General features: G+C 40.0%; 1 protein-coding gene across 1 annotated transcript in view; it reads right to left on the bottom strand.

Annotated features, from left to right (window-relative positions):
- Positions 1-114: 114 nt before the first annotated feature.
- The window catches only part of prkcaa (protein kinase C, alpha, a), a 140,245-nt gene continuing 116,345 nt past the window's right edge, over positions 115-24,014 (bottom strand). The window contains exons 14-17 of the mRNA XM_070854270.1: positions 22,156-22,236; positions 19,514-19,621; positions 12,155-12,295; positions 115-2,632 (exon numbers count right to left, since the gene is read on the bottom strand). Coding sequence (XP_070710371.1) covers positions 2,468-2,632; positions 12,155-12,295; positions 19,514-19,621; positions 22,156-22,236 — 495 coding nt within the window. The 3' untranslated portion in view covers positions 115-2,467. The remainder of the gene's footprint in view (positions 2,633-12,154; positions 12,296-19,513; positions 19,622-22,155; positions 22,237-24,014) is intronic.

Raw genomic sequence — 24,014 nt, 5'->3', positions numbered from 1 at the left:
ACAGGGACCAAAATGTATATATCTATGTATATATATATATATCTGCTACAGAAAAGAGTACTGATCTAGAACCAGGGACAAATTAGTTTTAGTATCCTTTTAGATTTAAAAACTGTAATAAATGTCTATGTTTAGTCCGTACGATATGCATTCTTAAGGGAACACCACTGTTGTTCACCATGCTTGTGTTCCCACATAGTTTATAAATCTGCCCAAACAGGAGGACTTTGGTGTTTCATCACAGTTGCAAGACTGTGCCATTGAAATTTGACTTTTGATTTGAATCGTCCAATCACTTCTTAAAGAGTCTAGCTCATCTAAGAACAGCACTCATGCGGTACTGAACTGTGGTGTTCAACTGCCACCTTAAATTTGGCCAATCTAGATCGATGCTTACTGCGATACTCCACCCAAAATCTCTTTGGAGTCGCAACATTCACCGCCGATAGGCTTCACCAGACCTGCAAACAAGCTGAGGGGTTGTGTGGGAGGACTGAGACAGAGACAGTGTATTTTACCTACAACATGTACGTTTGAAATAAATTGAGCATACAGACACACTGGATTATGATCCAGGAGTGGACTGAGACATTTTTATGGACATTTTGATTTTTTTTCCACACAATGAAAAACTGTCACAAATTATTTTTGTAACTGTAATTAATGTGATTTTGAGTGGAGTATCACTTTGAAGTCGTAACTCTTAGGGCTTTTCATACTTACAAGCATGCAGCATTTTAGTGGACCGCATGCATGAATGATGCCTACCCACAGCATGCAGATACAAAAGGACATTCAATAGCCTGACACACATCCAATCAACACGAAATTTGCAGACGTAATCATTGAATATGCATAAAGAAAAATCTGATAAATGTGCCAAAACAAGTAGAACAGATACATTTCACAACTTGCTAAATGCGGACTCTTTTAAAGACATCCAGCTGTTACAAAGTTGATCTGTACTGGGTTACTTTCTTAGTTGTTTAATGTTCTTTTACACATACAAATATTGGTTTATATAATTAATGTAATAAAAGCACATTCAGGTGTTGGTATAAAAATTGTAACTTGCTATACTCTTTTTTAAATAACTCATGATTATTTACAAAGGAGTTATGCACTGATACTTGATGCATTAAAATATTAATCTGATCTAATGGAAAAATAGTTATGAAATCACAAAAGAAAGGGAGGGGTAAAAACTTATCTATCTTTAAAGACATTAAAGAAACAAAAAAAATGCATAAAAGTGATTTTACCAATAATGTTGACATAATCTTAATGAAGAACGAGTTTGTTCTGAGACAACAAAGCATTGTCAGTTTTGATTTGCAACTTGTGTATCCCAGAAGCCAAACAAATGTGTTATGTCTCTGCTTGAGGGTATGATACTGTATGCAACACAACATTGCAAAGTTGATACACAATGACATAATGTTATATTAATATTAATATTATATATTGAAATGTCTTTACTTTGTCTGCTGAGACATGTATGACCAATGGGGGGACTTTGTAGTTATGAGCATGGCATGGGACAGAGACAGTGGTTAACACTGACTGGTGCTAAAACATGACAAATTGTAAACGTTTTAGGTTTGATTTTTTTTTTTTCACAAGGTAGTTATAAGAATGTTCTGCCACTCCCCGCATACTGAACAGTAAATTATTGTCAAGGGAAGTACACAGTCTGCAGCTCACGTAAGGGCTAGAAAACAGGTGTGTGAATTACTGTTTTTAAAAGCAGGTAAAATAGGGTGATAACAGTTAAGCCAAGTTGTGTCTCTTTAGTTAATTTGCTATGTACAGTGGAAGTTGAGACTGGCTAGGATCAAACTGTAGTAAAATAGAATTTTATCCCATCGCTACGAAATCAAAGGGGAAGAAAACTGTAAACATGATACAGGAAACATTGAATCACAGGTAGCTGTTTCAATGCCTGCACCACCTGTCCTTCATATTTGGCAATATTGTCTAATGTCTACATTGCCTTATATGTTATATGTGTCATTACATAATATTTATATTGTAATTATCATCCATATAGAAACAAAGTGTTGCCCGACTACTGTAAATCTGTAAATCATATTCATTGAAATGTGTAAGCAGGAAAAGCTGCACAGGCAATACAGCCCGACACCTTTCTGTCTCAGTGCCGCCTGTTTTGGTAAATCCTTCATTAGAAATTCTGGCAGTGAGGAGGGGCATCCTTGTCTACAGTACATGCTAATCATTAAAATAAAGGAAATTATTTATGTTGATGACTAAGAATCTATCAAATCTTTATAATCTATACCAGCAAATTGTACATAGCATATATGTGCGCCCTACGATGCTGCTTATGAATAAAACCAATACATAAAGGTTTGTAGAGGGTATTGATCAAGATGTGGTCAGGTTGGTGGTTAGTTTAAGTAGGTGGCAGTGAGCAGGGAGGTTCTTCAGGAAGGTTTCCCCATCCTCCTCATACGCTGTTACTGAGCGATGGGTGTACAAACTGTGGGTTGATGAAAGAGAACCCTGCAAACTCGGCCTGGTCAATGTTGGCGATGACCAGCTCATCTGGTGGTGTGAGCTGGGGCTGGGTGCGTGTGAAGAACTTGTCAAAGTTCTCTGCTCCTTTGCCACACTGTAGAAAAGAGAGACAGAGGAAGGAGAAGTTTAGACATGAAGTATGTAAAATAATATGAAGGCTGCAGCAGACAGAGCAGACATGAAAAATCTGCAGCACTGGAGTTGTGCGCGCATGGCAGTTCTGCGAAGGCAAGAGACATTCAGCAGAATTTGTTTTTACTTCTTGGAATTGTTTACAAATTATCCCAAAGCACAGGACACACATCATCATAAAACATCACTACAATTATCACCACCATTCACATTATCAGATAAAATCACACTGGGCTGAGCAAAAAGACAATGTGCATGGAAAGTACAGCAAGCAAAATTTGTGCGTTCTGCCTCCTCCTCAATCAACCTGTTGATTGAGTCAAATGCCTTTTCTTTATGGCCTACATAAAAAAAAAAAAAATGGAGAGCATTTAACACCTGATCCCCTACTTTTCCCACTGCTATAAACTGTAGGAAGTTAACAACATCAGATTACATGCTCTACATCTCATTCACCTGAATCACAATGCACGCATCTGAATACCAAAGCAACACTGGCACAGCTGTGGAACAGCAGTTTCCAGTGAACAAGGCCCAGGATTGATTCTGTGAAAAAATGTTGTCTGGATCACTCTGTGTTTGCTCTGACCGCATAACCTGCTGTCATGCAGCCTCTTTACCTTCATATGTGATATGTAAATTTTTTTTTTTTTTTGCATTCGGCCCTCAGCTGTCAAAGCTTATTATCTCACAGAAGAAAAACAATTGAAAAACAAATACAAACAGCATCAAGGTGCAACAAGGCCACAAAGGGGTTAATTAGTGTTTTCATAAGAGGGAGGCACAATGTCAGTGTTTTCATGTTTTTGTGGTGAGATTATAATCAAATTAAATCAAATACATGGAAACGGATCATGTCACATGGTGGATTTCTCAGCAGATGAAGGTCATGTGTATATTCAGGGATGTGAATGTGCATCTCATTTTGTTGCTGTGGTGACATTCCCTGAGTGAAAAAGTCCTGCTTCCATAGTAGCTTTCAGGTTAGGTGCTATTTATATGTTCTTATTTATGACTACATTACTGCATATGCATACTGTTGATGTTTTTTCTCATAAAAGGAGAGTAGCACATGATTCTGTAACAATCAATTTAGAGCTCAATTTCAAAATTATGTGAGATTACGGAGAAGTGTATTTGCATTGCTCATTTCCTCAGACCAGACAAAATAACACAATGCAAGGCTCATTGCATCTTGCATTTTGATTGCTTTTGAAAACTACTCCAATAGCTGTAATGTAAACTTTTTGCTTAATAACCAACACTCAGCACTGGCTGTAAAACCAGAGAGCATGGGAACCAGCTGTTTTATCTCTTTCAAAGCTAATCTAATTTACAGTGCTGTATATGTCAATTACTTTACACTTTACACACAATGACATCAACATAAAAAGGCTTCATGTCATCTAGATGTGGTTTGCTGAATCAGTAACTCTCCACCTAAAGTTCCAATGTGAAACTGGCTGACCTTTAAAGAGTGTTAGAGAGGTGCTCTTCAGGTAGAGATGCTTGATATTTTGGTGACAATGCTCCAATACTTAGTTGCAGTATTTCCTTTTATTGGATCAAATTAAATTGTAAAATTGTAAAATTATTTCTCTCTTTGCTGTCGAAAAACCAAGAAGAGATGAGACAGAGAGGATATGAGGAAAAGAGCGAGAGATGAAGAAAGGAGAAGGGCTGCATATAGCTTCCTTCTCTATCCTCATCAGTTAGTCCACCTACACACTGGGCTCACCTACATGGATGCACGCATTCACCAACACATGCGATCATACACCCAAACACACACACACACGCCACAACGCAGTGCACCACTTGAAAAGCATTCATGTTCCCCTGGGAGCTTCTGTTCTGCAGCTGGCTGCGAGTATAACCGATTCTGTGAATCCAAATACCATGGGGCTCTAGCGCAGGACTTGAATAGACAAAAGGAAGATGGCAACCATAGCACTTTTTGCACTGTTGTCATAGAAATAAACATTGGTGCATTAAGCACAAAGGATTGTTGTGACTGCAAAGGCAATATTTCACCAAACATTACATCAGAGTTTCAGGTACTATCCACTTACAGCATGAAGCACTGCAAAAGAAAGAGTTTTTCTGCACAATATAACATTACTCAGTGATTTGCCCTTTCTGTACAATGATTGAAGAAGACTGGTTTCACCAAGTTAAGTTAGAATATCATGTGGGAGGTGAGCTAATGTGATATTTTCAGTTAATTTTCAATTGTAGCTAAGGTTTGGTCAGGTCGGACTGACGAAAGGAAATCAAAGCCTGTCAAAATGTTTCAGGACAAGACAGAGTTAATGCCATCTTTTCAGCCAAGTAGAGAAATCTCTAGCTTTGCTTTGTCCTATTTTTTTTCAGAAGAAGCACCGCTATAAGCAAAGCCCTCTTGGCATCTAATGATTTCTGCCTCACCCATCGTGTTCTTCAAAACAACCCAGCAGACAGAAATCTCCCACATCAAAACATCTGTCCCTTTTCTGGATGATAAGCACTATAACTACCAAGGAACACCAGTGACTGCACTTGACCACTCTCTTATACGTACACAGTAACTGACTCAACTCTAGTTTTGAAGTTCGGGACCTGCACGCTCTACAATCAGAAATGGCCACTGCCCTCATAAACCTCCACTGATCCACTGTTTACGATGATTTCTTTTGGAAGAAAGTGGGAAACAAGACATTCTTACTGATGCTATTACACATCATTTCTGTATTTTTTAAACCTATCCAATCAGTTTTTTACGTGTTGATATCCAACTCCACATCCATCTGCGACCTGGCCTTGAGAGTTTTGACTAACTTGTGACTAACTAGTTTTATCAACTGCTGCCCTTTATTCAAAGACTAGACATCGTATGCACGTGTGTGTGTTTTTGTGTCAGTGTTTCCATGTGTGTACCAGCAACTGCTTGTCAGTCAGTCTGTGTGGTTAGAAATGTCTGTCTGTGTTTGTCAAGTAAACACACTGTGGTGTAAAGGTACAGACATTTCTATTTTTATTTTCTTCTTTTTTTCTTTGTGAGGCCAGACAACACATCCGGTCAGGTAATTTAACTGAAGTGAACGACAGAACATTAAAAAACAGTGAGACAGAGATGCCTCTAAGGTGTGTGTGTGTGTGTGTGTGTGAGAGTTTTTTTTAAATGTCCTCCCCAGACTATCATCACTGACAGGGGACGTTCGCTCCAAGCCACTACCACCCTGCCAGAGCACATAGAAAGCAGGACACACTTCAAGATAGGCGGCTAATGTGGCTCTTGTGTGCACGTTGTCTCTGAATGTACTTTCCCGCACAGCAGATACCTGATGGGTAATCGCCAGCATCCTTCAGCTGCTCTGTCTCTCTGCATACTTGTCTTCTTCTATCCATCACTGACCATCAGTTGCTCAAGTGAAGCAACACATTTTTCGTTCTGACCTCTACCGACAATTGCCAGCTCCAAGATGTCCCTCTTTGGATCACAAAACAGACACTGTTTGTGACACCAGGCCTCTGCTCTCAAGCGATATTCCCACCAGTGTGTACACAAAGCATATGTGGGGTGCTTCAACTGCCAAACTGACAGTGCTGAGTCTTGGGAAAAATTTGACACACACGCTTCAGTTATCCTGGATGGTGTCTTTTTTTTTACTGAAAGGATGTGGGAGATTTGTGACAATAGTGAACATGGTATGTTCACATCTCATGTCAGTGCTGAGTGTTAACAAATATTTCAGTTTTTTGTGAAAGAGCACCACATAACAAATAATGAACCTTGACTAGACAAGAAACTATATCTTCTGAGCTGCAGCTCAAAAGATTAGCACAACAAGAACAGAAGGTGAAAATTTGGTTATGAGCCATGCTCTTAAGAAAATCTGCCTTTGTAACATTTTCAGAAACTTACATTTGCCCTTTTGGAAAAGCGCAGGGCTGTTCTCATATCTCCCTATTTCTCATTGTATGATTCAGCCAACTCTGATGGGGACCAAAGCCATTATGCTGTTGATACATCCTCCCATACACGGTGACATAGTGTCCTACATTGGTTTTTGACCTACTTTCTCTCATCTTTAATCTCTCTCCCTCTCCTTGCTCACATTCAGATGTGCATGCCTCTGCACTCAAGCATATTAAAAGAACACTCAGCTACTTAGGATGGTAAATGAGTGCCTGCTTCCATTAAGAGTTATGCCATGACTCTCTCTCTTTCTCTCTTCTTTTCCCTGAAGCCACAAGTACGCTATTTGTTGTTGTCATAATCTTCTCAACATTTTGCATTGTTTTGATCAATTGTTAGCTTGTCATTGGTTGTGAACTTAAATTGTGAATGAAAGTGCAATGTGGCGAGAAACAAATTTCACTTTATTCTGCATATGCAGGAATGTATTTCTGCCCTATTTTATGAATGTGTAATGTGACATAATCACATAACATAGTTGAACCCATGGGTTATTGGTGCAGAAAGCTAAAGATAAAACCAGAACCTTACATGACCATTTGTGCTCTGGCTCCATACATACTCCAAAGAATTTGGACTTTTAAGTCAGAAATAAACTGTTCAGTACATCCCTGTTCTTATTTTAGAACAGTTTTCGCATGACAAAAGCCTGCAGCATATAAAGAGATGTAAAGGTTCATGATGGAAAATCTTTTCAATATGATAAATTCTTACCAAATTTCACTTTTTAAACAAACCTCAAAGCAAGAACAAATTGGTCCTTTGATACATGAACCCATATGAATATATAATAAACCCAATCTCTTGACCCCAACTTAGTAAATAATCAAATAGAAAAAATAAATTCATTAGCAAACTGAAAATGCACCCTTTTATGTCCCGTAAGCTAAAAGAGGAAAGGCAGACATGCTCAGTCAAGTTGCAACAGTCTGTGCCCTTCATTTTCTTACAGCTACAGTGAGTCACAGCTCATCCATATTGCCAGCATGTTCTGTGTGTGTGTGTGTTTGTGTTTGTTTGTGTGTGTGTGTGTGTGTGTGTGTGTGTGTGTGTGTGTGTGTGTGTGTGTGTGTGTGTGCGCGTGTGTGCGTGTGTGCGTGTTTGTGTGTGTGTGTGTTGGTGCGCGCATGAGTGTCCATGTATCCCATCAGGCATCCCTTCCTTGGACACTGTTCCAAGACTTGTGTGCAGTGACTAAGTCCTCCCACTCTTTCTCGCCCTGCCTCCCTCCCATCATTCACTGCTCTCATCACTATCAATCAGCAGCTTCCTAGTTGACCTACTTTTTCTATCCTTGTCCACTCTGTTCAGCCATAAAGACGATCAGCTGTCGACAAATGGGCGTAAAACGTCTGGGCATCAAGCATGTTGTACTCTTCATACCAACACTGCTCGCTGGTTGTTGGTGGCATTTAATTGTGTGCTTGTTTTGTTACCTGCAATCTAGACAGCTGCACAGTGACAGCATCCAGCATTATAAATATGGATCAACACTGACTGCGCCTGCCCTTACACTCATTCTACCACACAGACAGAGTCCTCCGTGCTGTCTGGAGCCTCGGTTCAATAGATACAGATGGTTTGAATCTCTCAGCTGGTTGCAGCCGGTGTAATGATTGCAATTCCATAGCTGTCACGGGCGGATGAAGTGAGATTGAGTGGGGATGGATGCACAGGAGACAGGAAAGAGGAGGGGTGGATTAGAGAGTTAGACCTAGTGAGTGGTGAGAGGGAAGTGTGTAATGATAGCCATTTGGTGGTAATGGACTCAAAAACAGTGCTGTGTTACATTGCATAGTGAGATGGACGTGTTGGATCATTATAGAGAAGGTTATGGTGGTTACGGTGGGAGCATTCAACAATTTTATCTTACTTTTTTTTCCACCTTTTTCACCTTTCATCCTTATCTGCAACCACAACCAGACCCATGCAAGCATGCACTGTGCAAAGGACATGCACGTTTGCATGCATCCTACTCCCTGTAACTTCAGCGTAGACAAATGTACAAGCACAAAAGCTTTCCTTGCGCTCTCCAATATCGATCACCCTCCTACACACACATATGTAACAAAGAGTAACACAGAGACGAGGCGTACATGCAAGGAAATCTTCCTCCCCTGCTTTTCTCAGTCTCTGTTAACCTTCACTTTCCTTAACCTTCCCACACACATACATTAACTCACACACACAAAGCACACACAGCATTTCCAGGACACGCAGCACATCCACTCAGCGGGAGACTACATGGACAAAGAGGTCAGGATTCACCTTATTAGAGGAACTGGAGCCCTTGGGGGTTGAAACAGAAGAGAACTACAATATTTAAACTGAATATATGAGGGACACACGCACACACACACACACACACACACAGACACACACACACACACACACACACACAATGACAAGACACTGAGTGACCTACTTCATCTTGGTTGCCTGTTGCCTCCTATTTGTATTTTAAAGAGTCTATATAAACTCTGTATGTTTATTTTCATAGACTCATGCAGAGTTCATACAGACTCTTGAAAGTCAGTCATGTGCATGTATATATATATATATATATATATATATATATATATATATATATATACATACATATATGAATAAAAAAGAAGACACAGGGAGGGAAAGTGTGTGTACTTGATCATGTATAATTTCAAGCTATTGTAAAACTGCTTCTTACTGTGCTGGAGAATGTGAGCTATATGAGATATGCATTCATAATTAATGGATGTTACATTAATTTTACATTGAGATAAGGGGCTTTGAAATTACTTATGGCGCATACAACTCATGGCATAAATATTCTCCTCCTGCAGCTGTGTTTTGACTATAGAAAAGAGTGTCATGTCAAGGCAATATTATATGTCACATCATATGTATTTAATGTAATCATTCTCTTTATAGAGCCACGGCCCCAATGTACTCATTTTTACTGTAGACCATATAGTGACCATATAATATTTTTTAGACTATTAGCGCTGCCAGTCACTCTTAATGGGATTTTTACACAAGGCTGCAGTCACATTGCATCAACTATCTCAACACACATGAATACATCCTGTATTATTAAGTCACTTTCATATAATGAGACCAAATGTGATAACATAGGCCTCACTATGGTAAATAACAACAGTCAATAGCTGTTGTGTCCACACAATATATGCTGGTAGATAGTGTGCTGTTGAGTGCACGTGTGATGGTTATGGAATTTTGTATTGTAGCTTCACCTTAAAATACGTGCAAATACGTGTGAAACTAGTGATGCTTTAAACTGCTCTTTCACAGCTACAGAATTACAAACTATAATGGCGAGACAAACCATTTTTGGTCTTTTGTGCTCTTTTTTGCAAATTCCATGTCATGTCAAAAGAAATGACATGGAAGCTGGGAAATAAACAAAACAAACACATAAAGTAAAATATCACTTTCTGTATTTGAAATCAACCCGATTTTTCTAAGTATATTTTTGCTTAAGGCTAACAAAAAAATTTCAGATTGCTGGCTGCTAAAGAAGAAATTTCCAAACACTGTCCTGATAGAAACATGCTTGGTTTGAAGTCTGTGGCAACACAGCACTTTAACATGACAACAGAGTATGTGTGTGTTTATTGTAATTGTGTGTGTCTGAGTAAATTGAGACAGACAGAGACTAAGACGGAGGAAGAGTGGGAGGGAGGGGGCGTCTTTGTGTGAATTAAACCCACAAATTTCATAATATTCCAAATGCAAATGTGCTGTACAAATGACCATTTTATTGTAAGTTTAAGAATATCAAGCAGAAGGATTTCCTGGAGTGATACAGTTAATTTAGATTTCACTGGATGAAACATTCATGAAAACCATGAGAAGAGAGACCTCACCATAAAATGTGGCATAAACAGATAAGACTTATCTGTAATCTGTATGCGCGTGCGTGTGCGTGTGCGTGTGTGTGTTGCTTGCTGGTGGTGGTCCTTGGAAACATCTCAGTAGTTCAGATTTAGAGATTAACTTTTTTTAAGCACTTACAGTCAAACCAAGACAATCAATTACTGAAAAGAGAGGAAATCTCATTTTAAGTACGTCGTTGGTATTTAACACAAAGTATAACTCACATTTAACTTGCTACATTATGCACCACCTGTTCAATTTTATTAGAACACTGTTTACTTAACACATTGCACGTTGAACATTTAATACTGTGCTGTCTGTGCGAGTCGATTAACCTTTCATCTCCTGTGAATATAAATTCATTCCTTGGTTGGAACTAAGGTGTCTTAAATGTTAATCAAGTTACATAAATAAACAATGAATAATTGCAGTACATAAAGACAGTAACTGGTGAAGTTTTGATCAATAACCTCTCCAGACAAATCTGACTGAAGGCTGAAGTACAAGTTGGTAAACACACAGCCAAGAACATATATTCCCCAAGGGAGTAAAGAGGGGCATAAAACGTCTTGCCATAACAGATTGTAGTGATGAGCACATCTCGTCCTGTCTGTTTAGATGCATGCAGTGCAGATAGTATATGACTTGTTTATGTGTATTGTGTTGGATGGATGTGGCACACAGTGGTCTGAGAGGTGGTAACAAATCATTTCAAATCAATGTTGAATCAATTAATCGTTACCACATTAATACGGGGTAAAAAAAAAAAAAAGGAAGGTGTAACAGATCACTGTCAAGAAAAGCATTTAACATTGCGTTGAGGGAAACTGAGGGAAGATTGTTGATCGCACAAAGTGAGGCTGTTGGATGGCACAAAACAAGAGGGCACTGTTCCTCCAGTACAAGAAAAGTTTCTAAAAATGTCAGATGATGAGCTAAAGGAGAAGCCAAAGGAAACAACTTCACTGAAGCTGTAGAGAAAACAAATGCACCCAGACCAATGGCAATGAGGTGAAAGAAACACGAAGAGTGCAAATTTTTGCATTAAGATACATGGTGCAAAGTTCATTCAAGTGTGCTGTGTACAGCGCGTCGTGGTGCTTTTTATGTTACTGGATTGCCAGTGGTCAAGTTTCCATCAAAACGTAATGCAAATGTCAAAAGAACTAGCATTTTGTCAAACTTTTTTGCGGTAATCAACTATTTTTTCTGGCATTTGCACTCCAGTCTGCACAAGTTGAAAATGTGCATTAAAACAGGTGGACGGAAATGCAATAAGTGTTGCTTCCCCTTTTGTCCCTCTCCTACAGCTGTGAAGTATGGCAAGACACTAAAATACTGAACATGTAAAAATGTAAAAACATTACTGCATCTCTGGAAAATGCCTCTGCATTTTGCACCATGCACCCATATGAAAATAGATCTCAAATAAGCAACGTTCCCTTTGTGACAGGAACAGACAAGTGTAATGGGAAATGTGGCCTTTTTTTAAATGAAGGTTAAACTCATGTGAGAGAGGCTACCAATCATCTTGACCTTGGTTGCAGTAATTATACCAAGCAGTATCACACTTAATTAGACTATGAAGTATAAATAAAATCCTAAGCAACTTCACTGCCGAGCGTAAAAGTGTATGTACAAAGTACTTACCACTTTGGGCTTGAAGGGCGGCTGTATCTCCCTGTTCCCGAGGCGCTCCCAGTCGATGCGTCTGAAGAAGGCATGCTCTCTGATGTCCCTCTCTCCCTCAGGGCCGCAGCCAAGACGCTTGGATGGGTGCTTGGTCATCAGCTGCTCATAGCAAGGAACAAAAAAAGAGGACATTAAGTTGGGACAAAGAGAGTCACTCTGTTGCGATTCCTCTTACACCCGGATCATAGAGGATTTTCTGTTCTTAACAATAGTGAAGGTTTTAGGAAGGCTTCAAATATAAAATAGAGAGACAGTGTGGATAGCATGATTTGCATACGATTTGCATTAGTTTTCTTCCATTTCTACAGTAAAGTTTCACTTTCAGTCACTTTCGGTCCCACGGAATACTGAACACAGTATGCAGATCGCAGAAAAACAGAAGAACATCGGTATCTGGGTTTCTCTCTCTGTAAAGTGGTCAGTGTTCAACTCTTTCACTTTTGTTTTTTCCCACTCCTGTGTTCTTTCACTGATGTGTATTGTAATGTGATTCCACCTCTTTTCTAGGTCAGTAAATGACAGCTGAACAGATGGGTCTTACAAAGGGAGATATAATTGTTTTTGCCTCTCCTTCTGCTTGTTCTGCCTTTTGAGAACTGCTGCCACTTCCAATCGCAACACAGACAACTTGAAGACACATGTTGTACTTTTTTAAAAAGCAAACCAAGATAAAAAACTATTCACAGGAAACATAACCAACAACAAAATATTCTCTTGTTAAATTATGTAGGAGCTTATTCATATTACTTAAACACAATTGTCCAAATAATGTTCAAAAATGAAACAAAAACTACACGAAATGTACATGTTTGTTTGTCAATGTCGTTGAATTCAGAGAGAAGAGAGAAGGCCAGACGGAAGCCTTGTTGGGCCACAACACCAGGAAAGACAGGGGCGGGGTCGTGAATTATTAGACCTGCCTGTCTGCAATACCTGACCTGCCATCAACAAGATACAAAGACTTTGTCTGTGACTCTAAAGAGATAACCAGTGTTAAATTAAATTCAAGAATAATCAATAATGGTTGAATAATGGCTGACTTGTTACATTCAGATGGTTAAATTGTTAAATTTGAGATGCTCACGCTGAGTCAGACTCAAGTGATGATGACTAAATCCCAGGGACATCGCAAAACATGAAAGTGTCGACAGAGAGTCGAAAACACAATTATGCTGCAAGCTATGAACCAGAGTTTGAAAAAATAGATCTCCCAGAGAGGGAAGAGTATGCCAACACACTAGATCTCCCTTGGAGAGAAAGGGAGAGAGAAATCCAGTTCACTGGCATGGAGTGATGAAGATTGGGATCAACGAACCAGAGATTACATACAACTGGAGAAACTAATCACTTAAAGAAACAGTGATGCAGATTCAACATCCGAATAACAAAACAGCAGACCAATTCTATGAAACTATGGGAGAATGCGAGCTGGGCTGAAAGCAGGAGAGGATCTGGAACTCAATGGGCCAGTTTAGAAACATACGGTCCCTGACAAATAAGAGGTATGACTCTCCGTGTCCCGGTGAATGTCAGCTGCACTGGCCGGAATGGCTGTGGCTGGAGAATGGCTGGCTCGCTACATTGGGCAAGTTAGCTAAACCAATGGTTGGCAAATCTCGGCTGCCATGGGTTAAAACTGTAGAAATGACACTGGCTGAATCTGGGAGAAACGAGAGCACACTGCAGTATTACCAGCTCAGACCCACTGGATGACCGAGTGGAGACCTCTGGCTGCAGGCAACATGGAGTGTTCATTTGCATATACTACCCACACTGTAATGATACAAAAGAACAGAAGCACCACTGGCAAACCCACCAGGATCACCACAATGTCACAAAGCAACCAGAAACGCCTTTGGGAGCTAATGTGAGTATAACTGAGTTTTCTGTGCTTGAGGTGATTTGGCTGGCGCAGTGTTGCACTCAAACCTGGACCATGAATCAGTGTCTGGGCAACGATTTGGTGTCTGGCTGAAGGTGCCGTTCATGTTCTGGTGGACAACATCCTGCAGGGTCAAATCACCTAAACCACATCATGGTTTAACATTATGGAATTTCACCAGTTTCATACCATACTACTTACATAAATATTTGGCATTACCACTCCCTGCCTCAGTGGAGTGATTTGTCCTGATTGAATTGCTAAGAGAGACAGAGAGCCTGGTGGGTTTCACTATTGACAGTCCAAGGACAAAATAACTTATTCATGCAGTGGAATCTGTAATGGAAATCCTGCGTTGTTTGACTAAACTCATTTAAATCCTTAAATAGGCTTCCTGGCTCTGGTATCGTGTGCAGTGTATGTTTTCTAAGTGGTGCACCCACAGCGAGAGTACATACGTGTATGCTTACATAGACATGCACACACGCAAGACTGCAGCACCCCCAGTAAGATTATCTGTGATGCACACCTTTGCATGCAGCTCTGTCACCTTGGCAGTTCTCCTGAATTCTATGACATGTTTAACTATCACACTTTACAACACAGAGGGAAGACTCTGCAATCAATATTAACTCGCCTGTCAGTCAGGCTTGATTACTAAATTTTACTAAATTCAATACGCTTTTTCAATTTCTTGCTGAAAGATTGATACTACTCTCATACCTGTATGGTAAATGTGTAGTTACAGTCCAGACCGCACTCCATAACCCAATCGCAACATTTTATATGTGACATAGTCGCTTTGGGCTTGGCTTTTCTCAAGAGCTGACTGGCAGCTGAGGAGGTTTTTTTGGACAGGAAAACATGGGGAAAACAACCTGAAATAAAATTCAAGCTGTCAATCATTCCTGTTGCCTAGCTCTCATATCCCCCCTCCCTCTCTCTCTCTCTCTCTCTCTCTCTCTGCTGTACAACAGGACAGGAATCTATTTATTCAGGTAATGGTTTGTATTGAATTGTACAGTAAGTGTTTCTTTTATTGTGTCCACATACAGAACGATGTAAAGTCTAAATCTAAATAAGTTTCATTCTAATCAATTACATTATATTTTGGCATTGAATTGATTTTACCTATTAACAGATCAGTAAAAAAAACAGCATTTCTTCAGATGTGAACTTTTTGTATGCAGGATACCTTATCTTCACATATTAAGTGATTTGTTCTGCCACTGTTCAGTTACAGTTGTTGTTTCATAAAATATGAGAAAACAAGGACAGAAAAGTAAAGTATGCAAGTCAAGCAAAAAAATGTATTACTGCACTGTTTGTCGACTGTTTTGAGGAAAAACATGATTTAAGTGACCTGACAATGTTAAATGGCACGCTAAAATGTCATACTTTTGTCAGTGTTGAATTCCTACTTGCAGGATTTTTGCAGGCCAGCTTTCCTGCAGCAAGCCTCATCGACATACAGGCCGTGGGCTGGGCCACATCTGAACTAGCAGAGTGCATCCAGCTGGCAGAGTACATCAGACAGCTGTTGATGAGGAAGAAAAAGTCATTTGCAGCTTTCTGTCTGTTCACAGGACTGTCACTCATGGTGAGAAACCATCCTGCCGCAAACTCAAGGCTGTCACCATTAAAATGACACACCTTACACACTGAAATGTCCTTGAAAGTGACTGACTGCTGGCCTGCCACCATGTCAATCAAATGTTCAAGCAAGTTTGCAACTCAAACGCAACTCTAAACTTGCATTTGAATATTTGAATTACTAAACAAGTGCGATGGATAATTATCTCCTGAAAACGAAAATGTGGTGTTAACATTTCATGGAGAATATTTAATCATTCTGTCTGCAAACTGTTTGGACTCTAATCTTAATAGCTCCATCGCAGCATGAACTGCCAGCAAAAGGTTGTGAAGAACCCAGCTGTTTCTGCTGAGAGCATCATATCTTAGGATTTGATGGATCGGATTGGAGGGGAGAGCAAGAGACAGGGAGAGTCAGAAAGAAAGAAAGAAAGGATCTCAGAAGTCAGCATGGAGTCTGGCAATGTAAAACTGTGTAATTTGGTACGTCAAGGCTTTCAAAACACACACTCACACACACACACACACACACACACACACACACCATCATTATCATCCTTTGCAGTTGAAAATAATAGGCTTAAATTTTACCTTCTATGCCGAGAATACAACATTAGAATATAGCTGAGGATACTATCAGTGGTGGAATTATTCAGAACTTTACTAAAAGCACCAATATCACACAGTAGAAATACTTTGTTACCGGTCAAACACCAACATTTAAAATTTTACTCGAGCAAAAGCGCACAAGCATTAGCTTCAAAATATACTGCATGTAGCAGGGGAGCCAGACGTTAAAAAGCATTAATTACGCAGAACGGCTCACTTCATGGGGCCACTTTTAGCCACTTTATATACTGCTGGGCAGCTGAATCTATGACAATACATCAGGATTTATTTGTGGATTATATTTTGTATAAATAATAATAAATCAACAATGAATCTGCTAAGTAACTAAAGCTGTCATAGAACTGTATAGGAGTACAGTTACAGTACAGTACAGTTAAGTGAATGTACTCAGATCTCAATTTGCACCCAAAACACAATTTTTCATGTATCAATCTCATTCTCTTCCAGTGATCATAATGAAGTACAACAATATTCAAATGGACGACCTTTAGGTAACATCCCATTACTTAGATGAATGTGCATCACATCTGTGACCTATTCAAAATGTAATGAGCTGTACAGTATACATGCACAATAAAACTCCATCAGCATACTTTAGTTTGCATACAACAGATATACTGTATAGTTATAGTCCTTTTCACTGAGTTACTCAACTATCACTATCCATTGTTGTGGTAACAACAGTCAGAAACGGTTCTTCTCTCCGATAGCACCTCCCCTGCTCCCTGCTCATTTTGTTCTCTTGTTCTCCTCTTCCTACACCTCTTTATCTCCCTCTAGTTTCTTGTAATTTCCTTCCCTCCCATCTCTCCCTTTCTCTCTCTTCTGTGGGTCAGGCTGCTGGCAACCACTATGTATCCATTAAGGGGAAGTGCTGCAGCCCTGGCAAACAAGAGTTGAGACAGGGACGTGGGTCGAGACCAAGACACACACACACACACACACACACAGGCACACAGGCACACAGGCACACAGGCACACACACACACACAGACGCATGTGAACACACACTACTAAGAAAATGAGGGAGGGAAGAAAAGGATGGGAAAAAGAAAGAGGGGACAAAGAGAAACAAGTAGAGTTGAGGAGGGGACAAGGAGACAAAGTGTGTTATTGCACAGCTCATTGACTTTGCACTGCCTCTGGACAGAAGTGAAACGGCCACTAAATTCATTATATGCACACGCGTACACAAATGTGAGGTTTTATGCGCATGTTTCCATAGTCTTTATGTCATGGCCTCTATTATCATCAAAGGACTGAAAAGCAAAAAGCACCGCGGCCAGGAATTGAATCTTCTGCTGTTAACAAGGCGTATGCTGCTGTAAACATGAAGAATGTAATATAACTTATTCATATCTTTTATTGACAAAATAGTGCTTAGGTGAAGCAAATCTATTTGTATTTAATGTACATCAACCCCCATGAGGATGAATTTATTGACATACCGATGTTTCTTTCCGCCTGCTGAGGAGTACACACAAAGTGCCAATGAAAGCCATACAAGCAGAGGTCAAAGTGCATGTAAGTGAGTACATGCACAATTCATACACCTGATTTTAGCCTTGTTGTTTATTCTGTGAAACAACGAAGTGGGGCGGACTGCAAATGTTCATGGAATCTGTCAGGTCCTAAAAAAATCTAAACACAACTTATTCTTTGCTAGTTTCAACGTTCCTACCACTTTCATTTGCTTTCAAAACAGTCGGTTGTTGACATAAAATAAGACTATGTACTTGTATTTGCCTGCTTGACTTGCACTGACCTACTACAACTGTTCATTTCCTCCTGTCTCTGGAGATCCAGCAGCCACATACCCATGTGGAAACAGCATCTCAGGAGACTGTTATGTTGTATAATTACCCCTGTTACTCCAGGAAAGGGCTATAACTAATGAAAAACGATTTCATCTCACCTCATCTCATCTCAGAATGCAGGTCTTTTGACAGTCCTGCTTAACACATGACAGGAGACTAGTTTAAGATAGTGAAAAGTCTGCATCACTTTGTTAAGATCTTTTGTGGAACAAGACTCACATACTATACAGATGCAAGGCACTCACAGATGTGTACATGGTCTGTTCATCTATGGCTGATTGAAAACTTCATGTATTAAGTCCTGTACTGGTAAAGTTGTAAATTAATGAAACTTTGCTAGGTTAGCATCATCCCTACCTCTAGTCCTTTTTACTGGAATATCACTATATCACTATGGCTAAATGCTAAATATGTCCTGATATGCACTTGAGTCTTATTGCATCCGTGTGTTTACTGCTGCCATGATGAACGCAAATCTTGAATGTTGGGCGAAAACCAAAAATTTACGTTTCATTAAATAACTTATTGAAAGTTAAACTTGGTCAAGAGGAATTTCCTTTGAACTCTCCACTTCATCCATATAGCCAGTACAATATAGTACAGTCTCTTTAGAATTACAACTTTATTATTGCATGAGATTAAAGTGTATAATAAATTGTAAAAGACCATTTACTGTGATGTCCCCTAGTGGCCGATTGTTGTGACAAATGACACATTCTGCTGAATCGATTTTTTCACTGCCCGGTGAAAACACAGAGGCGAGACCTTACACTACTCTACTACTGTGGTGTGCACCTGGAAAATTTCAGACAAAAAGCTTTGTAAAATGGCTACAAATTATTAGCAATAAACCTTTAAAACACAGAGCTCAGGGAGCCACTGCACACGTCACGTCGTGTGAGGAGCATGTCCGAGGACCTGATAGGCTTCCCTTGAAGGTTTTAATAATGCAAGCATAAAAGACACAGGAACTGAGTGGGGAAATGACGGGGACCTTGCAGATTCCGGCATAGCATTTTAAAAAGTCTATGCCTTCACTCTTATGGTAAATGGAGCTGCACTATTCGTATGTTACATCTAACTCCGGAAAGCTACAAAAGCCTTATAGCAGTCTGTGAACCATCCTGTCAGTTTTTCACCCTGAACTAGCAGGAAGGTCTGGTAGCCCTGTTACAAGAAGTTCAATTATTTTGGCTTCAGTGAAGAGCGTGAAGGACACAGAGCTTAATGCTGGTTCAGTAGTTTTCACCTAGGTGGGAAAAGCTTCTTGGGGAAACAATGATAGTTAAAAAGGACAAGCAATCGACGAGGCAGATTAAGAGCAGGTTAACAATGTTAACCTTTTATGAATACCAAAATAAAATTTTACATTGATGGCAAATAATGTCCACTCACCCCTTTGCAGACTGAGACCGCTTCTTTGGACAGGGACTTGGGGTAGGACACATTGTGCTCCATAATGGACTGGAACAGCTCATCTTCATCCTCTCCATCAAAAGGAGGCTGGGGGTGGAAAGATAATACATTATAATGTTTAGAGAATTGTTGGTGTTCCATCCATAAGGTGGATGAATACCTTATTGCTGTTTGACAATGTGCTGCTAAAAGTGTCACTATGTAGCACAAAATGGATCCAGCAGTGGTACATTTGTTTGTTTGTACATTTGTTGTCATTTGTACCCTCTGTAATTGACAAATAAATTAGATGAAAGGGGCAGAAAAACAGAACACAAATTTAAACAGGAAATGGAGAGGAAGAATAGGGGAGACAATGACAGAAAAAGACAGAGTGAGGACAGTGAGAACAGCAAAGACCTGGAAATGGAGAGAAAACAAGGAACAGGGCAGAAATTGTGCAAACAAGTTTCACAGGAAGACCTTGCAGGGCAAATGGAGTGGATGACCCAGCTTTTTCCCCTCCTCACTGGGTGGTTATCATCAGTAACCATAATGTGGGTGTTTTGACAGTCCATAAAATGAATTATTCGTCATTTCCACTCCACTGGCCCCTTCGGGTAGAGATAGCCTGTCTGCGTCATGCCCTCGTTACCTGACTTCACATAAGGCAGGGAGAGACAGACTCAGGGAGCATCTGAATAGGTAAAAACTTTTGTTAATTGTTTAACAGCTGACACTCAAGTCAGCCTGAGTTAATCTGGGAATGAATAACATTCACATCGTCATGTTTTGTTTTGCTGTGGAGGGGTTTGCTTTTGCATGGACGTGCACTTTGCTTTTAGCCTTTTGGAACATTGGTTAGTTAATAGAGTTAATAAGTCATAAAAGTCATTTAGTGCTGATTCGTGGAAACATGTTTTATTAAAACCTGTAAAAATCTTTTGGTGATTGAGATTTTATAACTTTCTCCAAGTTTTAAAAAGAGGACTCATGAGGCAGTTTACAGAGTTCTAAGAATATATCATGCTATGGATGCACTTTTTCAAATTGGTAATTTATGCTTTTTATCTCGGACATGGTCTGTTTCCACTATAATCTCCACTAGAATGTGGTTTTAGGTTGATGCTGAAACCTCTGCGTTAAGCACAGATGGCAGATAGCCATCATAAATAGCTAATGTGTGAACATCATAGAGCTTCTTCAGCTTCAGGCTAATGCATGACAGTTAAACAAACCCCAAAGAAACAGTGGGAAAGTAAACTTCCTAAACGGATGAAGAAGTGGTAAGTGAGAAATTTTAATCTGTGCAATTTATGCACAAATGCAGGAATTCAAAGGCATGAAGAACACAAAAAGCCCTGAACTGGCAGTGAAAAGCTCAGTGCTCTTCCTCAGATAGTGTCCTTATGACAACATTCACATGAGAGTAGCTCCATATACTCTTTGTCTTGAGCTTGTAAATGTGACTTCAAAGAAGCTCTTCTTTACAAGACAACAAACTATCAATATGTTCACTTGTCCAGAATAAGGACTCGTGTCCACTGGCCGTGCTGTTTGCTCAATTAGTGTGGAAATACACAAACTGAACACTAAAAAGACTGTCAGCTACTCTGGTTGCAGAGCAGCATGCTGGCTGAAGAAGCTTGAAACGTGTTGGCACCACAGTAAGCCTGTTTTTTTCCCTTGTGCCTATTTGATCCCAGCAAAACAAAATTAATTTAAACACATACAAAGGACCATTAAATCATTAAATTATGTCATTTTGATTAAAAGAGCACTCCTGTACCACTGTTGGACTGACAATGGACAGTTTAAAACAGGGTCAAAATTTATGTTACTTGCCCATGTCAAAGCTTGGCACCTACTTTACCCACAAAGAAAATTGTCCCTGGCCCTCAGTAAAATAAAATGTTTCCCTGGAGAAGGTCAAGTAAAGATGGGAAGCAGGATACAGGCATCTAGTAAACTAATTTCTTTCTTACTCCACACTAGCATAATTTTTTCATTTCTAAAATTGTGGGCATTAGCCCCAACTGAGCATCAACTGAACTCTTATGGGAATTTATCACATTCTGTAGCCACAACGGACTTTAAACAAATTCTTTCAAATATGCAGTAGTGCTCCCCAAGATCTGCGAACAGACTTTGATGTGTAGCCCCGCTGCAGTTAAGTTCCAAAATCACTCAGCAATTTGTGCAAAAATAGGAAGATGTGAGTTTGTCTTAACACAAGACATCTGCGGCTGCACTTCAGTGGTGACACACTTTAAAACCTGCAGCCAAGTTTTGCAGGTGCTTACAAATGTTACCACTCAGATTAAAGCTAAACACACGGTAGTAAACTCACTAAACTTACACTAAATAGGATATGGCCTATGATTGGAGGGGAGATGGAGGTTTTGTGTGTTTATATGTCAATGTTTATTATTCATGCTGGTGGGAAGGTCTTTAGGAAGCACCACCTGAGTACATTTAGGCCTCTGCTTAAGCTGTGTGGGAAGAATGTGGCCACGAGCAGTCTGTGAGCAAACCTGTGTCCGTGTAAAGTTGTCTGCACAATCTGTAGCAGGCAATTACATAAGAGGTACAATTGTGTGTGTGTGTGTGTGTGTGTGTGTGTGTGTGTGTGCACCACTCACCTGTCCTGCCAGCATTTCATAGAGCAGAACTCCATATGCCCACCAGTCTACGGAACGACCATATGGCTGATATGCAATGATCTGTGAAGGGAGGAAGAGAAAAAGTTCAGAAGTTCAACCTAACTCAAACAGCCAATTGTGCATTTTAAAATGGGGATTCATAAGCTGCAGAAAATTATTTGGCCAATTGATTTGCCTTTCTGACGATCAGATTTGGAAAACCTGACCATAAATATGGCCACTGGTCTCCAAAAAGTGTGGGTGTATTGGTCAGGCTCAGTCTGATCTGATCTCAATCATGTCAAAGTTGTTTGAGATCAATCACATGACAGTGACGTACTTAACTGTATCTACTGTACAGCTATAGCCATGAGTTTACACGTGAAAGACTAGAAAACTTCCCAACTGTGGCTATACTCTCTTTCTGTTCACTGTAATTTTCCACACAACAAATCTCCCATGTATTGTAACCTTCATCTTGAAGAAGCTTAACAGATCGAACACACGTATATATCTTCCTCTGTAAATTCATGAAAGAACATCCTCAGAAAGTCTCTGCGATATACTGGTTTTCCTCCCAGCGTTACACATCTCTTCACGCACGCTGCCATAGCTGAATGATGAAATTACTCAATGCAACATCAAACATTGCTTACAAATTGTGCTTTACAAAATGACCTTGTTGAATGTGGGAAAAATGTTTTTACAGAATTTATTAAGACAACTGTGTCTCAAAATGCTACACACACATGCGCGTATGAAGTCTGAAAGCAGCCTTAAAAATCCTGTTTCATTCTTTGAATACTCATAGAACATGTTTGCTTTGTTCTTCATACTGTGATTTGACTCAGACAAAGAATACCTACAAACCAAGCTGTGACGAGGCGGAGATGCTGGATGACCCATAAATCACATACATTTTAAATCACCTGCGACAATTACTTCTGCCCTGCCCTAGGAAGCTAGACATTTACGATAAGAAGCAAGTATTTGGTGCGTAGGAAGCGAATAGATAACAAGTCACAGGAGAGTCACCGTATATCATTTTACAAGAGTATTTTACATCAGTGAACTCATTGTGAATAAAACTCTTAGTTAGGACAATTTTATAGTAGGTACATCTTTTACATCTAAATGCGGGGATGCAGAGAGAAACTAAAAAAGAGATTAAGTGAGGGATTTCAACAAACAGAGCACATAAACCTCCACTGGATATCCCAGGAGGCCTTTCTCAACTGTGACATTTTCTCTGGTGACAGAAGGATTTCCTGTGGGTTTCTCTGACAATGGCCAAGGTTAGTGCTGTCATCCGCTTTGACCCTATTCACACCACTCAGAGGACACGCATATTTAGACTTCACACCCACTTACACATCCAGCCATTTCTCTAGAGCCTCTTCTGCCATACAACAGCAGCTGGTGCAGCCATGTGCATGTGCAATCCAGCCTCACTCACAGCACCCAAGCACATGTGCTAAGATCACGCATTCATGCGCACGCACACACACACACACACACACACACACACACACACACACACACACACACACACACACACACACACACACACACGCACACAGACATACAGGATAATGTGGGGACCGACACACACACACACACAAACATCTTCAGGTGTATAACAGCAGTTCTGTCATAGGGTACATTTCTCTATGACCTCTGTTGCAAACATGCTGCCCTGGAACATGTACAATCATGCATGGACAACATGCTATACACACCAACACATCCAGTTGTGTGAAAGCAGATCTATCCTGTATCACTCTATAACCTTCCCAGCGTAAGACCTGACCTCTGCCTTGCCCATGGGAGCCCACGAATACACACAAGCAGACAAACAC

Source organism: Pempheris klunzingeri, chromosome 3 (assembly GCF_042242105.1).
Source record: "Pempheris klunzingeri isolate RE-2024b chromosome 3, fPemKlu1.hap1, whole genome shotgun sequence".
Lineage (NCBI taxonomy): Eukaryota > Metazoa > Chordata > Actinopteri > Acropomatiformes > Pempheridae > Pempheris > Pempheris klunzingeri.
This window is presented reverse-complemented; position numbering and strand designations above follow the sequence as displayed.